Genomic DNA, 15,154 nt, shown 5'->3' with positions numbered 1-15,154 from the left:
AATGATTAAATCTTGGTCTTTTAGTGGGCCTGTATCCCTGTGTGCTTCAGGTTTCTATGTTCATGAGCACCATCTGTTTGGATGTATGTGTGTTTTGTTTTTTTTTTTAAGATTTTATTTGACAGAGAGAGAGAGCACAGGCAGGGGGAGCAGGAGAGGGAGAGGGAGATATTTATTTTTAAAGTAAGCTGTACAACCAGCATGGAGCTTGAACCCACGACCCTGAGATCAAGAGTCACATGCTCCACTGACTGAGCCAGCCGGGTGCCCCCAAAAGCGTTTCTTAGCATTTTTTCTCTCCTTATACGAAACAGGAAAGCTCGAGCGGGTTAGAGTTGGCTAACTGCCCTTCCCACAGGACAGAAAAGGTGCTGGCAAAGTTTCCCTTGGAGAGCTGGCCTTTGTTAGGGAGAAAAGACCACTCTGGGCCAATCGCAAATGGTTACTTTTCTCCTCCCTCTGCCCCAAAATGGGAGGGAATTTTTCCTGTATTTTCACTGTGAGAACGTGGTTTTGTTCTTGAAGGGAGAACTCATGAAAATCTGGGGTTCCCCTAACACTGGACCTTGAGGAGTTTCTATCAAGCTAGTCCACACCCAGACTCCAGTAATTTATCATAATCCCCGCAGAAGTGTCCCTATCAGTTTATGGCTCCAGGAGCTTTGCTCTGGGTGAGCGGCTCCTGGCTATGATTCACTGTATTCACACGCTGTCCAGATTCCACAGGGTGGTGGTTTGCCCTGTGGCCGCTATTATCTGACAGGTCTCAAACTCACTGACTTCCATTTTGTTCAGATTTTTACTTGCTTCTTGGATGTGAGTGACAACTTCCCAGCTCTTTACGTGTTGGAACTAAATGGTTTGTTTTTCAAATTCCAAATGTAAAATTTTATCACTTCCACTGACACTGCCTTATGTGTTAGCTGCTCCAGGGAAGGAGTCAGTAAAGCATGGACTCCAGGTTCTGAAAGGAACACATACCAGGGACACAGTACAGCTCTTTTCTGAGTTCTCAGAAGCTGGAAACACTTATTCCTGGGGCGGCTTACAAGGGAAACTTTTTGAGGACCTGTGTTCTGTTATGATTTCTGTAGTGATCATATCGCTTTTGTTATTTTCCTTTTTCTGACTGATCCTCTTTCTGTGCTGCTTTATCTAACTTAAGAGATTCTACAGCACACATTCTCCTGTCTGAGAACCAGGAGGTGCACAAATCCCAGCTGTTCCAGTTCAGCCACTGCTGGAGTCTGGCTAGACAGTCAGATACAGCTGGAGTCTACCAAGAATGCCTTGATGTTTTCTAAGAGTTCCACAGTTTTTATTTTCCTATTTACATTTTTAATCTATCTGGAATATATATTGAATGTAAACTGAGAAAGGAACCCAATTTCCTTTTTTATCCTCCAAAATAGTACGCTTTGAAGACTGTTTCTATCCCAGCCTTTCAGGTAAGCTCAGTAGTTCCGAGCAGATTTATAAAACATCTTGATATGTACTTTTCTGAGTTATAAGCAGCACCTTGACAATCTTCTAGCACTCCATTAACTCAACAGGTAATTACTTAGCAGCACACAAAACAGTATAATTATCATGATATTAAAATATTATTATTAGAAAATACAGATTAAATATATAGAGAAATACTATTACTTGTATTAGGAGAATGAGATTATGAGTGACTTTGTTTCCCATCTTCTCTATTTTCCGTGTTTGTAATGTATTTATATTACTTCTATATTTCAAAAAATATTATTATTGATGACTGTCATGAAGAAAGTAGTATGCCAGATGATATACAGGGGAAAATAAAAAGAAATGTACTATCAGGTCCTTGATTCCCAGGAGCTTCCCAGCTATTGGGAGAACAAATTACAATGTGAGGTTATATACAGCTAACATTTCACATGTAAAGAATTCACATCTTCAGAAAATGTTGTAGGCATTGAGTTATGGTCACTGAAATAGCTAACTGACATCTCCACGATAATTCTAACTCAAAAGCATGCCAATTTGGACAGTTGGCCTATTCTTTTTTGAAACATATTGTGAAAGGGAGCTCTCAATTTACCTTAGAATTTCCTCCATTTTTGCCTTACTTTTCACTAATAGGTGGCAGACTTTTTAACTATCAAAATCTAAATGAATTTAACTTACCGTGCCATGTTCAGGGACAGTTCAAAGTTTTGTAGCACTTGAAACAAAAACAATTTAAGAAGAATACAAAATAAGGTATAGGATCTTAGAAGAGGCTCACACAAGGAAGGGCCTGAAGCTTTAGTATATTACCTTCAAGGTAAATCCCTCTCTGCTCATGGTTCCCAAGTGAATTATTCTTGATAAAGTCACTTGACTTACAGCTTTTATATATATATAAATATATATATATATTTATATATATATAAATTTACATATATATAAATACAAATATATATATATCTATAATGTGTTGTATTTATATATGATTACCAAAAATCTATGAAACAAGAAGCTTTTATAGTACCTTATTTTAAGCAATATATATGAAAATAAAATTCCAGAAAATAAAAAAATCAGAAATTCACATGGCATTTGTTATAGCAGTACCGAGAGAAGCAATTTAGTACAATGGCTTAGAGTGTGAATTCTGAATTCAAATCCCAGCCTCACCACTTCCCAGCTGGCTCAAGCAAGTCATATGACCATTCTGTTCCTCAGAGTCTTCACCTGCAAAATGGGACTAGGGCCTACCTACAGGATTGTTGCAGGAATTAGATTAGGATTAGGACAGCAAAATTATTTAGTATATGTAAAATGTTTAGAATGTGGCAAATGGTAAGTGTGATATATGGGCGAGATGTTAGTATTATTATTTGTTAACATACCACTACCAACTCAATTTAGGTATCTATTCTCATTCTCTGAGCATCTCAACTGATGTTTATAGAATTCTGTAAGATAAAAGTAAATTTCTTACAAGAATTTTTTTTTATGTTGAAAAAATCCCTAACTTCCATCAACAAGAAATGGATTAGGGGCGCCTGGGTGGCTCAGTCGGTTAAGCATCTGCCTTCGGCTCAGGTCATGATTGCAAGGTCCTGGGATCGAGCTCCACATCGGGCTCCCTGCTCAGCAGGGAGCCTGTTTCTCCCTCTCCCACTCCCCCTGCTTATGCTCACTCTGTCAAATAATAAAATCTTAAAAAAAACCAAAAACAATAAATGGATTGAATAAATCCATGGTATATCAATATCATGGAACCATTAAGCCCAATAAAAAGAATAAGGTAGACCTATATTTACTGACATGTAAAGATAGCTATGATGTCATATTAGCATATGATATTATATTATATTGTACTCACTGTACTTCTGTATGTATTTTGTATTCTGTGTGTATATGTATAAATATTTCTATTCGTGTAGAAAATGCTCGGAGGAATACACACCATATATGCTAAACGGTTACATCAGGGGGTGGGACTGGGGAACTTAATGTACTTAGGTACTAGTAGAACTTTATATTTTATATAATTTGTATGCATTTCTTTTATAATTTACTTTTAAAAAGCTGAGTCGGAAAAAAAGCCGAACCCACCTTGGCATGTCTACAAACTTCTCGATCAGCATCGCATCATCATTGAAAGACTTCTTAGCTTCTCTCCGTGCTGATTCTAACTGTTCTTGGAATTCTTCTTCAGATCTGACGATCCTCATGCCCTAAGATGGCAAGATAGTTATGACTACAACCTAAATAAAACCAAGAAGACTAGCCTGAAATGAAAAACACGGCAGGCACGATCTTACCTTTCCTCCCCCACCCCGGACGGCTTTAATCATGACAGGATAACCGATTCTCCCGGCGCACTCCCTCAGGCACTGGTCCGACTGGTCCTCACCATGATAACCTTCCACAACAGGCACCCCGGCAGCGGCCATTATGGATTTGGATGTGCTTTCGGATAAAAAAGGTCAGGTGTCTCAATCCTATGAGTTATTTCATACAAGAGAAACACAACAATAGCCCAATCTACAAATACAATGGAACTTTTTAAAATAAAACATCCCACAGGTAAAGAAAAGACTATAGACAACAAATATTCACACAAATATTAAAATATTGGTTTTTCTGTGATAACCAGGAATCCAGTTTTTCATGTGATAGCTCATCCCACCTTGTTTTTAATCCCTAAAACTAATTCATATACTCATTAGAAACCCTAATTAGATGGACGTTTTCTGTAACTCACTGGAGTGGCAGATGAATAACTTAATGCCTATGACAACCAAAGGTTCTAATTACCATATCTCTTATAGGTTAAACCAACCATTTCAATGGACCTTCCTATGGTTATATTTAAAAGATAGAAATTAATACCTCTTTATACCCATGTCTTTAATTGCAGATGAAGGAGGACCTATAAAAAGAATTCCTTCTTGTTTACACAGTTCGGCAAATTCCGTGTTTTCTGAAAGAAAACCATATCCTGGATGGATAGCCTAGAAGCGAAAATGAAAGGACAAACTTACTAGCACTCTGCTGACACACTGTGCGAGGCCGGAGATGTCATCTTCCTCTGGGGAAGCTTCTCCCTACGCTGGTGGTAAGTACACTATGGGCTCGATCAGAATCTGTTTCCAAAGAGGGATCTGAAACATCCATACTGAAGTTCCGAAGCCTGACCTGAACCAGATAAATCTATACTTCTTTTTATTGTGGTAATATATAACCACATTTAAAAAAAAATTTTTTTTATCATGTTATGTTAATCACCATACATTACATCATTAGTTTTTGATGTAGTGTTCCATGATTCATTGTTTGCGTATAATCCCCAGTGCTCCATGCAGTACGCACCCTCCTTAATATCCATCACCGGGCTAACCCATCCCCCCCACCCCCCTCCCCTCTAAAACCCTGTTTGTTTCTCAGAGTCCATAGTCTCTCATGGTTCGTCTCCCCCTCCGATTTCCCCCCTTCATTTTAACAACTTTTAAGTGTAGAGTTCAGTGGCATCAAAGTACATTCACAATGCTGTGCAACTATTACCACCATCCGTGTCCACAACACTGTCATCATCCCAGAGACTCTATACCCATTAAATATCAATTCCACGTTCCCTGATAACCTCTACCTTACTTTCTGTCTCTATGAATACCCAATCTAGGAACCTAATATAAACAGATTTGTACAATATTTGTCCTTTTGTGTCTAGTTTATTTCATTCAGTATTATGTTTTCAAGGCTCTTCCATGTTGTAGCATGCATAAGAATGTCATTCCTTTTCATGGCTGAAGAACAGAATACTGTGTATATTCCACATCTTGGGTTTTTTTTTACTTATCCATTCATCTGTTGATAGATGTGTGGATCGTTTCTACCTTTTGCTTTTATGAGTAACACTGCTATGAACATTGGTGTACAAGTACCTGTTTGAGTCCCTGCTTTAAATTCTTTTAGGTATAGATCTATAAGTGAAATTGTTTGATCATACAGAAGAATCTACATTTTAATTTAAAATAATACTGCTATTAGGGTAGAGTGTCAATGAATATTTAGAAGCAGGAGTAAAGGGCTCCACAGTAGCAGGGGGGAGGGTTGTTTACTCTGTCTCCATATAAAGCTGGCCTAGAACTGAAACCATGGTACCCTAAAACTGAAAGGAACACACTAGCACAATAATACCTTGTTTATCTTCAGGTCACTATCTGCCAATATTACCTTTCCAAAAAAAAAAGCTAAGAAGCAAACAAAAGGTCATATATTAGAGTCTACATACACTTTGGGAAATAGGACCCCCTCATATGTTAACGTAGTCACTTGCAACTTACTCAGAGTTGTAAGAAATTTATTTGTCTGGCTTTCTAGCCCACAGAAGAGGAAAATCAATACCTGAAGGACAGTAAGATTCTTAAGAGCAAACATACAGCAAAAAGGGAGGATACAGAGGAAAGCAAAAAGCAGAACAGTCTTACACAATTTAGTGAGGGATAAAGCAACTTTCTCTCCAACCTCAACAGCCCTGATGGCATTTTTGTTCTTCTAAAATAATAAGAATATATAATAATTACAACCAAGAGAATGTAAAAAGAAAAAAATTCACCCAACACTACGTTTGTTTTGAAATAGTTATGTTTACGTCAATATTCTTTGAATAGCTATGTTTCAGGGGCACCCTCGTGGCTAGTTGGTTGAGTGACCAACTCCTGATTTTTGGCTCAGGTCATGATCTCGGGGTCGTAAGATGGAGCCCCAAGTTGGGCTCCACGCTCGGTGTGGGGTCTGCTTGAGATTCTCTCTCTCCCCTCTCCCTTTGCCCCTCCCCTGGCTTGTGCATGTGCTTTCTCTCTCTCTCTCTCTCTCTTTTAAATAAATAAATAAAATCTTAAAAAAAAAAAAACCCAAAGAATAGTTATGTTCCAAAATTAAAGGGGTACGCTTCAGACATCTGGTAAACTCATATGACTAGAAAACCAACATCTTAGTGACAGCAAACAACAAAATGCTAGGTAATCACATTTTGATGTCAGTTTGATCACAGTTTGATGTTTGGTTTTTTTTAAAGATTTTATTTATTTATTTGAGAGAGAGAATGAGAGACAGAGAGCACGAAAGGGAAGAGGGTCAGAGGGAGAAGCAGACTCCCTGCCGAGCAGGGAGCCCGATGTGGGACTCCAGGATCATGACCTGAGCCGAAGGCAGTCGCTTAACCAACTGAGCCACCCAGGTGCCCTACAGTTTGATGTTTTTTAAACCAGAGTCCAATTTTAGTAATTTTACATGAAATGTTAAATATTACTTATATGAGGCAAAGTGAAACAGGTCTACATCCATCTTCCCTATGTCTTAACAGCCTTTTTTTTTAATGATTTACAGTACATAACATTCACTCATTTATAGTTTGATTAATTTAGCAAATTTATACAACTGTGCAACTATTACTATAATCCAGTTGTAGAATACTTCCATCACTTGAATAAGTTCCTCTGTGCCCCTATGCATAATTGATTAATCCTTGCTCCCAGAACCAGGCAACTACTGACCTGCTTTTGGTCTTTCGTAATTTTGCCTTTTTTTAGAAATCTCATATAAACGGAACCACACAGTGCAGAGTCTTATGTGTCTGGCTTCTTTAGCTTAGCATATTAATGGCTCATCCTTGTTGTGTGCATGGGTAGTTCATATTTTACAGATCTTTTTGTATTTGTTGATGTACTGAATGGATAGCCCACATTTTATTTATCCATTCATTTGGATTTTTTCCCAGTTTTAGACTATTATGAATAATGCTGTTATGAACAACTCACGTACAAGTAACAGATGTGGACATATTTTTCATTTCTCTCAGGTAAATACCCAGGAGTGCAACTGTTGGGTCAAATATGGTAAGTATATATTTAACTTTTTAAAACCAGCCAGTTTTCTAAAGTGCCTGTTCTATTTTGCATTTCCATCAGCAATGTATGAATGGTTCTAAGTTTCTCCATATCCCTGCCAACACGTGGTATTATCAGTCTTTTTGATTTTAGCCTTTCTAGTCTGTACATGATGATATTGCATTCTTAAGACATCTTCACTGACATATAACTGATGTACCATAAACTTAGCCAAATCAATGACTTTTAGTATTATTCACAGAGTTGGCAAACATTACCATAATCTAAGATACTGAGTAAGATCTAGTAATGTAATTTTCGTCACCCCCAAAACAAACTCCATGCCTATTAGCGGTTATTTTCCATTCCCTACATATCCCCAGCCCTAGGCCACCACTGATTTACTCTGTTTCTATAGATTTGCCTATTTTGGACATTCCATATAAATGGAATTATACAATACATACAGTCTTCAAGTGACTGGCTTCCTTCTTCCACTGAACACAATATTTTCGAAGTTCATCCATTTTTTAGCATGTATCAGCACCTTTGTCCTGTTTATTGCTGATTTTAGGTTTATCTTTTTGCATATAAATATCCAATCGTTACAGCACAACTTGTTGAAAAGACTGTCTTTCCCACTGATTTACTTTAGCTCTTTTTTCAAAAATAAATTGATCATACATGTGTGAGTTTATTGTGGGACTTTCTATTCTGTTGCACTGACATATGTATTTTTCCTTCTGATACCATACTGTCTTGGTTACTGTAGGTTTATAATGAGTTTTGAAATCCGAGAGTCTAAACCCTACAAATTTATCTTTTCAAAATTGTTTTTTTTAGAGATTTTATTTTTAAGTAATCTCTGCACCGAGTATGGCGCTTGAACTCACAACCCCGATACCAAGAGCTGCACGCTCTACTGACTGAGCCAGCCAGGCGCCCCTCAAAATTGTTTTAACTATATACCAGACCTTTGGGCTATTTTAGGACCAGCTTGTCAACATTTACCAAAAAAAGCCTATTGGAATTTTGATCAAGATTGTCTTAAATCTACAGATCAATTTGGAAAGAATTGCCATCTTAACACTATTGATTCTTCCACTGATATATCTATCCATTTATTTAGAACTTCTTTAATTCCTCTCAGCAATGTGTTATGGTTTTCATGCATAGATCTTAAACCGATTTTGCTAACTTTAATGCTAAGTATTTGATTTTTACTGATATCATTGTGAATATAACTGTTTCCTTAATTTCATTTTCAAAGTGTCGCTAGCTCCCCTTCTTTTGAACAGATAGTTAATTCAAAAGAACTCTGATGAACCAGATAAATATTCTCCTTCAGAACTAAAAAGAAAAGCACCTATCTTCTTGCAAAAAAAAAAAAAAAAAGTCCAACCACACATTACAGGAATGACCTCAAGAAGTTTTAACTAATTTCTCTTAGGAAGAACAATTTAATATATCCAAATCACAGTATTCTTGAGCATTTGAATATATTAAAAAGGAAAAATTAGTAATACTACTGTTACCAGGGGGCTAATTTCTCTAGCCATTGGGCATGTATTTAGCCACCAATTCACCCTGGTGGGTCCCAGAACTGTAAGCCTATTTAGATCCTTCATTCCATAGTACTAATATGCCTTTAACAGTAAAGATAAAAACTGTCATCTCCTACCCTTAAATCTCTGCCAAAATAATTTATTCCATGCTTTTAGTCTGTAACCTTTCTGTTGCACTTTTCAAGCATATGTACAGGTCCAAAGTTGTTGTTGGCTCTGCCTTCAAGCAGAAATGAGAGGTGTCCTTTTCTTGATGGAGAGAACAAGCCATACTCTTCAAATTCTTATTATCAAAAATTTCCTATCCACATCTCCAATACTTAAACATATGGATTTCCTTCTGGTCAACTACATAGATGACCAGCATTTAAATAACTTGCAATATTCATTAAAGTTACTTATCAGTGATTTTGAAATGCCTGTAATAAAGTTTTTCATTCCCAGTGGTACATTAAAAGAAACTGGAGGGGCGCCTGGGTGGCTCAGTTGGTTAAGCGACTGCCTTCGGCTCAGGTCATGATCCTGAAGTCCCGGGATCGAGTCCCGCATCGGGCTCCCTGCTCGGCAGGGAGCCTGCTTCTCCCTCTGACCCTCCCCCCTCTCATGTGCTCTCTGTCTCTCTCTGTCTCAAATAAATAAATAAAATCTTAAAAAAAAAAAAAAAAGAAACTGGAGCACTTCACAGAACATTAATGCTTGGGAACTAATCCTGCCAACTGAGGGGATAAAAGTTTTTTTAAACCTTTCACTAAATAATACACATACAGAAAAGTGCATGTCATAAGTATATAGCTTTTATAAACATAGTTTTCATTAACTGAATCCACCTGTGTAACCAACACTCAGCTCAAGTAACAAAGTATCACTAGTATTCCACAAGACCCCTATAAGCTCTCTTCCAGTAACTAACTCTAGGGCCCGCCCCCAAAGCACTATGGCAATAGTCTCTTTAAAAGGCTCCTCAGGGGATTCTAATCTTCAGCCAGCACTCACTACCTGATCTTTCCCATGCAGCGAAGATCTGAGACAAATGACAATGAAGAGAACTAGAGAACCATTACATTTTCTAGATTCTCTCAAGCTAGCCATGTCACCAGCAAATCAGGAGAAATTTAGCTCACGTGCAAATGTTACTCTAGCATGCATAAAAATGCCTATGTCAAAATGGCTACATTAACAACTCTACATTCTGGGCAACCTTCTTTCAAAATCATTAGACAAACGTTATTCAAAGTCCTATATCAGAAAGATCAGTAAGTTTCTTCTTCAAAGTTAAAGCAAGCTTTACTCCCCTAATTGACAAGTATCCTTTTATTAGAGAGCCCTGTCAACCGTAACCCACTAAATTTCCTTTTCAATCAGGATTCCAGGAAGAACTGAAGTGGGTTTCTTTGGCTTAAGTTTTCTGACTTAATTCCAACCCCTAACCCAGTAATAGTCCCATATTACTAATTTTTCTGATGTTATTCTTTGTTTTAATTACTACCTGTAATGTTTACAAGCCATCTCAAATCTTGAATATCCAGGCAAAGTTGTGAAAATTATTTATTCTTTCTTCATTGTTTGTTAGTATCGCATCTAATAGAATACTAGTCCAGATAGACACAGAGTTAATAAATTCCCCAGAATTAGCATATCATTCATTTGCTACAGGGTTGTTATTTAAACTGAAAAATGGTCTCAGCAAATTATCACTAAAAAGGGAGATTTGAGGTGTGCCTGGGTGGCACAGTCGGTTAAGTGTCTGACTCTTGGTTTCCGCTCAAGTCGTGATCTCAGGGTCATGAGGTTGAGCCCTGGTAGGGCTTGCACTCAGCGCAGAGTCTACTTAAGATTCTCTCTCCCTCTCCCCCTGCCCTTCCCCACCATCCACCCTCCTCCCCTGCTCTCTCTCTCTCAAAAAAAAAAAAAAAAATGGGGGGGGGATTTTCACCTCTAAGGAAATAACTGATTAGAGTACAAAACAATGATAAAATAAGAAAGCTGGCTTGCTTACAAGAAACTTTTTTTTTTTCAAGATTTTATTTATTTATTTGAGAAAGAGACAGGGAACATGAGGAGCAGGGGTAGGGACAGAGGGAGAACGAGACTCCCTGCTGAGCAGGGAGCCAGACATGGGGCTTGATCCCAGAACCCTGGAATCATGACCTGAGCCGAAGGCAGATGCTTAACTGACTGAGCCACCCAGGCGCCCCTACAAGAAACTTTTTTAATTAATTGAAATTTCTGATTAAATAATACCTTCCCTTTTACCAAAATGCAGGGCAACAAAGTTCTACTGCTCAGCCTGATCTAACATAGGGCTGGAAGTCAGGAGACTTTTATTTAATCCTCTCTTTCAATGATAAGTTTTGCCTTCAAGGTACCTGGGGATTTTTTAAAAAATGCAAATTATGCATTAAATGTAAATTACAGTGGTTTGGGGTAAGGGTTCAAAGCCTGCATTTCTACTGAGCTCCCAAACAATGCCATGGGCCATCCTCTGATTAGGGAGACTAGATAATTTGGGTTATCATGTAACCTTCTGTGCATTAGATTTTACGATCTGTAAAATGAAGGTAATAATAATCTCTCCTAAAAACAAAACAAAAAAAAAGAAATATGTAATGGAATTTCAGTGTTCCTGACTGGATCCTGAATGACAGCCCCTCACTGCCTTTACTCCATCTACACTGAATATTACTCTCCCTTGAACGCCAAGCTTGTTTTAATCTCAGAGTCTTGGCAATTGCATTTGCCTGAATCTCACTCTTCAGATTCTTCATATGGCTGGCTCCTCGTCAGTCAAGGTCTCTGTTCAACTGTCACCTCTTTGGTAAGGCCTCTACTGACCACCCGATTTTAAAGTATCTCCTAACCTGTCTTTATCCCCTTATCCTGCTTTACTTTTCTCCACCACTTATAACATTCTTAATTGTATTATTTCTTTACCTGTTTAAGTATTTATTGTCTGCCCCACCTACTAGAGTGTAGCTTCACAGGGTAGGAACTATGTGTCTTATTCACTGCTGCATCCATGCTTAGAAGCTGGCACAAAGCAGGAGACCAAGGAATGCTTGCTGAGAATAAAGCCATGAAGGATCAGAGAAGGGGGAACAGAGTACTTCAGGCAGGTGAATAATACATGCAAATGCTCAGAAGAAATAAGCATGTGTATAAAGGAGGCTGAGAAAAGTTCATGGTAGTGCTAATAAAAGAACTGGCAATGAGAAAAAAGTTTTGACAAATATTGGACACTCTTAAATGCTAGGCTAACGAGTTTGAACTCTAACCTGTAACCACAGCAACCTAGGAAGATTACTCACTAGGGGCTAGGATGAGAAAGGGTGAGGTTATTAAAAAAAAAGAGCAGGGAATAATAATGAAACTAGTGTTTTAACAAACACTTGTCTACACGTATTGAATGGAGCACTGGGTGTTAATACGCAAACAATGAATCATGGAACACTACATCAAAAACTAATGATGTAATATATGGCGACTAACATAACATAATTAAAAAAAAAAAAACCACTTGTCTAAAGAGTATGGAGAACTCACTGGATAGGTAATGGACTTAGAAGGAGGGAAACCAGCTGAGAATCAGAAATCTAGATGAGAAATCATAAAGTCTGGTTGTGTGATAAAAAAGAACTACTTCTGGGACGCCTGGGTGGCTCAGTTGGTTAAGCATCTGCCTTGGGCTCGGGTCATGATCCCAGGATTCTGGAATCAAGTCCCACATTGGGTTCCTTGCTCAGTGGGGAACCTGCATCTCCCTCTGCCTGCCGCTCCCCCTGCTTGTACGCGCCCTCTCTGTCTCGATCTGACAAATAAATAAATAAAATCTTCAAAAAAAAGAACTACTTCCGAAGAAATTTCAAACAAAGACTCTGCACAGTTGATTCCTATTTTATTTTGATGTAGTAATATTGGAGTTTTGAACCTGGGAGACTGGAAAACTTGGGAGTGGGGCCTAGAATGGGACTGGGAAGTCAGAGAGCAACAGATTTCTTTCTTGATTATATTTTTTCTTGAAATTTATAGCACCATCTATTTCCCACGAAGGATCTGATGTTCCTAGGCTCTGGTTTTAATGGTAGAAGGACAGAATTCCCTCTTAATCTTAATTTGTAATATAAACCCTTCCCCACCTGTTTTCCAAAAGATCTAAAGTGCACAGGATTCAGTGAGAAGGTGGAGTGACTGAGGAATAAGGGACATGTCTAGTATACAACAACCCCATAATCAAATGTAAAAATCTTGGGAATGGCTAAAAACGAAGAATGAGTTCTGAAAATGGTTAGTAATTTTGTGTGAATTGTACAAAACTTATTCCTTTTACATTGCAAATCTCTTCACGACTCTTACCTGGGCAGCGGAGATCTTGGCCACTTGAATGATTTTCTCCATAGAAAGGTAGCTCTGCTGCGAGGGAGCGGGGCCGATGGAATATGCTTCATCTGCCTGTTTAAGGAATATTACATGCTTAAAAGATCTCACAGCTAGCACACACTAATACACAACAGAACGGCTTCAGGGTCATTTGATTATTATAAATAAAAAGACTGGCTCCCCAAGAACAATGCAAGAATTAAGAAACAGAAGGACCAGCTCATGTCTGCTATAAAAATAAGCCAGTTTGGAATCTTTTGCATGAAGAGGATGCCCAAACTTGATTTTTATGTATAAACCAAACACTAAAGTGAAATGTCTTTAGGAGAGAAAGCAACAGTATCATCATTAGTAACAATGATAACCTTAAATGTATCTAATGCCAAAAGTGTATAATTTGACGAGATAAAATATGACAGTTGTATGCAGCAAGAAATAAAATTATGAAGTTTACTAAAGTGTATATAATTATTCAAGTATGACGATAGCACTCTTTACTTTTGTGAACTACTTTTTACACTGTCCTTTCAAATGTCCACATAATCACAGCAGCCCTCGAAGCAGACCAGAGAGAAAACTTCACTCATTCATTCGAAGACTCACTGAATGCCTACTATGTGCCGTGCACGCTTCAAGGTAGGAGCTGCCTGCACAACACTGAACACACGTCCCTGCCTGGAGGGAGAGACAGACATCAAACATATATCCACACATGTAGTGACAACTGCAATAAAGGCCATGAAGGAAAAACAAAGGACACGATGCAGGTGAAGAGGAAGACCGATGATCAGGCCTGAGGGTGCTCAGGGAAAGGCTGGGAGGGAAGGTCAGGGGCTCCTCCGGGAGGACCAGGACTTGGCCAGGCAAACGGGTGGAGGATGTGGAGATGGGAACAGGAATGGAGAAGGGGGCCAGCCTCCCACACAAAGAAAGTGGGAGCTGGGAAGAAACTTGGTCCATTGGAGGGACTGACAGAGGCTTGTGTGGCTGGAGCCCAGTGAGCCAGGGGCCAGGGGCCAGAGATGTGGCTGGACAGACCAGGGAGCACAGGTTTCAGGGGGCCTCCTGGGCCTCCAAAAGCTTTGGATTTTCTCCCAAGGGAACACATAATGAAGTTTTCTGGGTATTGTTTTTTTGTTTTTAAACTTTTAATTCCACAAAAACACAAATCCATTCTTATTCTAAAGAACGTGAACAATGATACCAAGGCAAAGGAGCCTTTTGGCACCGCCCCTCTCCCTCACTTCAAACCTCTTCCAGATAGAACTACTATGATGAATTTGGGACATATTCTTCCATATCCATATTCCTATTTATTTGTATATATTTACATAAACACATACAGTTTTAGTTTTTGTTTTAATACGAACAGGATCAAACTTCTGTAATTGCTTTTTTCACTAACAGTATGTCTTGGGAGCTCTCCCTCCTTGCTAGTGCACATGTGTCTACCTCATTTTTGTATAACAATTGCATAATGTTCCACAGGATGGAGGTGCCACAGTTCATTTAATCATGTAGCTCTGAACAGACATTTAGGCCATAATGGCAAAAAGCTGGATGCTGGCAGCATTCCCATAAATGCCTTATTTGCATATACGTGTGAGCACTGAGTGAGCACTGTATCTGGACTGAGATCTAGAGGAACGTTTGCAGGGCTTGGTGAAGGATATGACATTTTAATAGCTCCTGGTTAATCATCCCTTGAAATGGTATCACCAACATACGTTTCATCAACATACTAATTTTTAACCACGTTATAACCAACAATACTACCCATCTCTTAAATTCTTGCTAATCCAGTAGATGATCAAAAGGTTTAAGGCATTTAAAGCAGAGGAACACCACGAGAAAATCTGCTTT

At 38.5% G+C, this 15,154-nt stretch overlaps 1 protein-coding gene across 1 annotated transcript in view; it reads right to left on the bottom strand.

The window, feature by feature from the left end:
• MCCC1 (methylcrotonyl-CoA carboxylase subunit 1) overlaps window positions 1-15,154 on the bottom strand; it is a 59,202-nt gene that overhangs the window by 37,131 nt on the left and 6,917 nt on the right. Inside the window, exons 4-7 of the mRNA XM_021692447.1 lie at window positions 13,268-13,363; window positions 4,354-4,475; window positions 3,783-3,930; window positions 3,574-3,695 (exon numbers count right to left, since the gene is read on the bottom strand). Coding sequence (XP_021548122.1) covers window positions 3,574-3,695; window positions 3,783-3,930; window positions 4,354-4,475; window positions 13,268-13,363 — 488 coding nt within the window. The remainder of the gene's footprint in view (window positions 1-3,573; window positions 3,696-3,782; window positions 3,931-4,353; window positions 4,476-13,267; window positions 13,364-15,154) is intronic.

The sequence above is a fragment of the Neomonachus schauinslandi genome, chromosome 1, assembly GCF_002201575.2.
Source record: "Neomonachus schauinslandi chromosome 1, ASM220157v2, whole genome shotgun sequence".
Taxonomy (NCBI): domain Eukaryota; kingdom Metazoa; phylum Chordata; class Mammalia; order Carnivora; family Phocidae; genus Neomonachus; species Neomonachus schauinslandi.
Note: the sequence above shows the minus strand (reverse complement) of the source record. Positions and strands in the feature narration are given on the sequence as shown.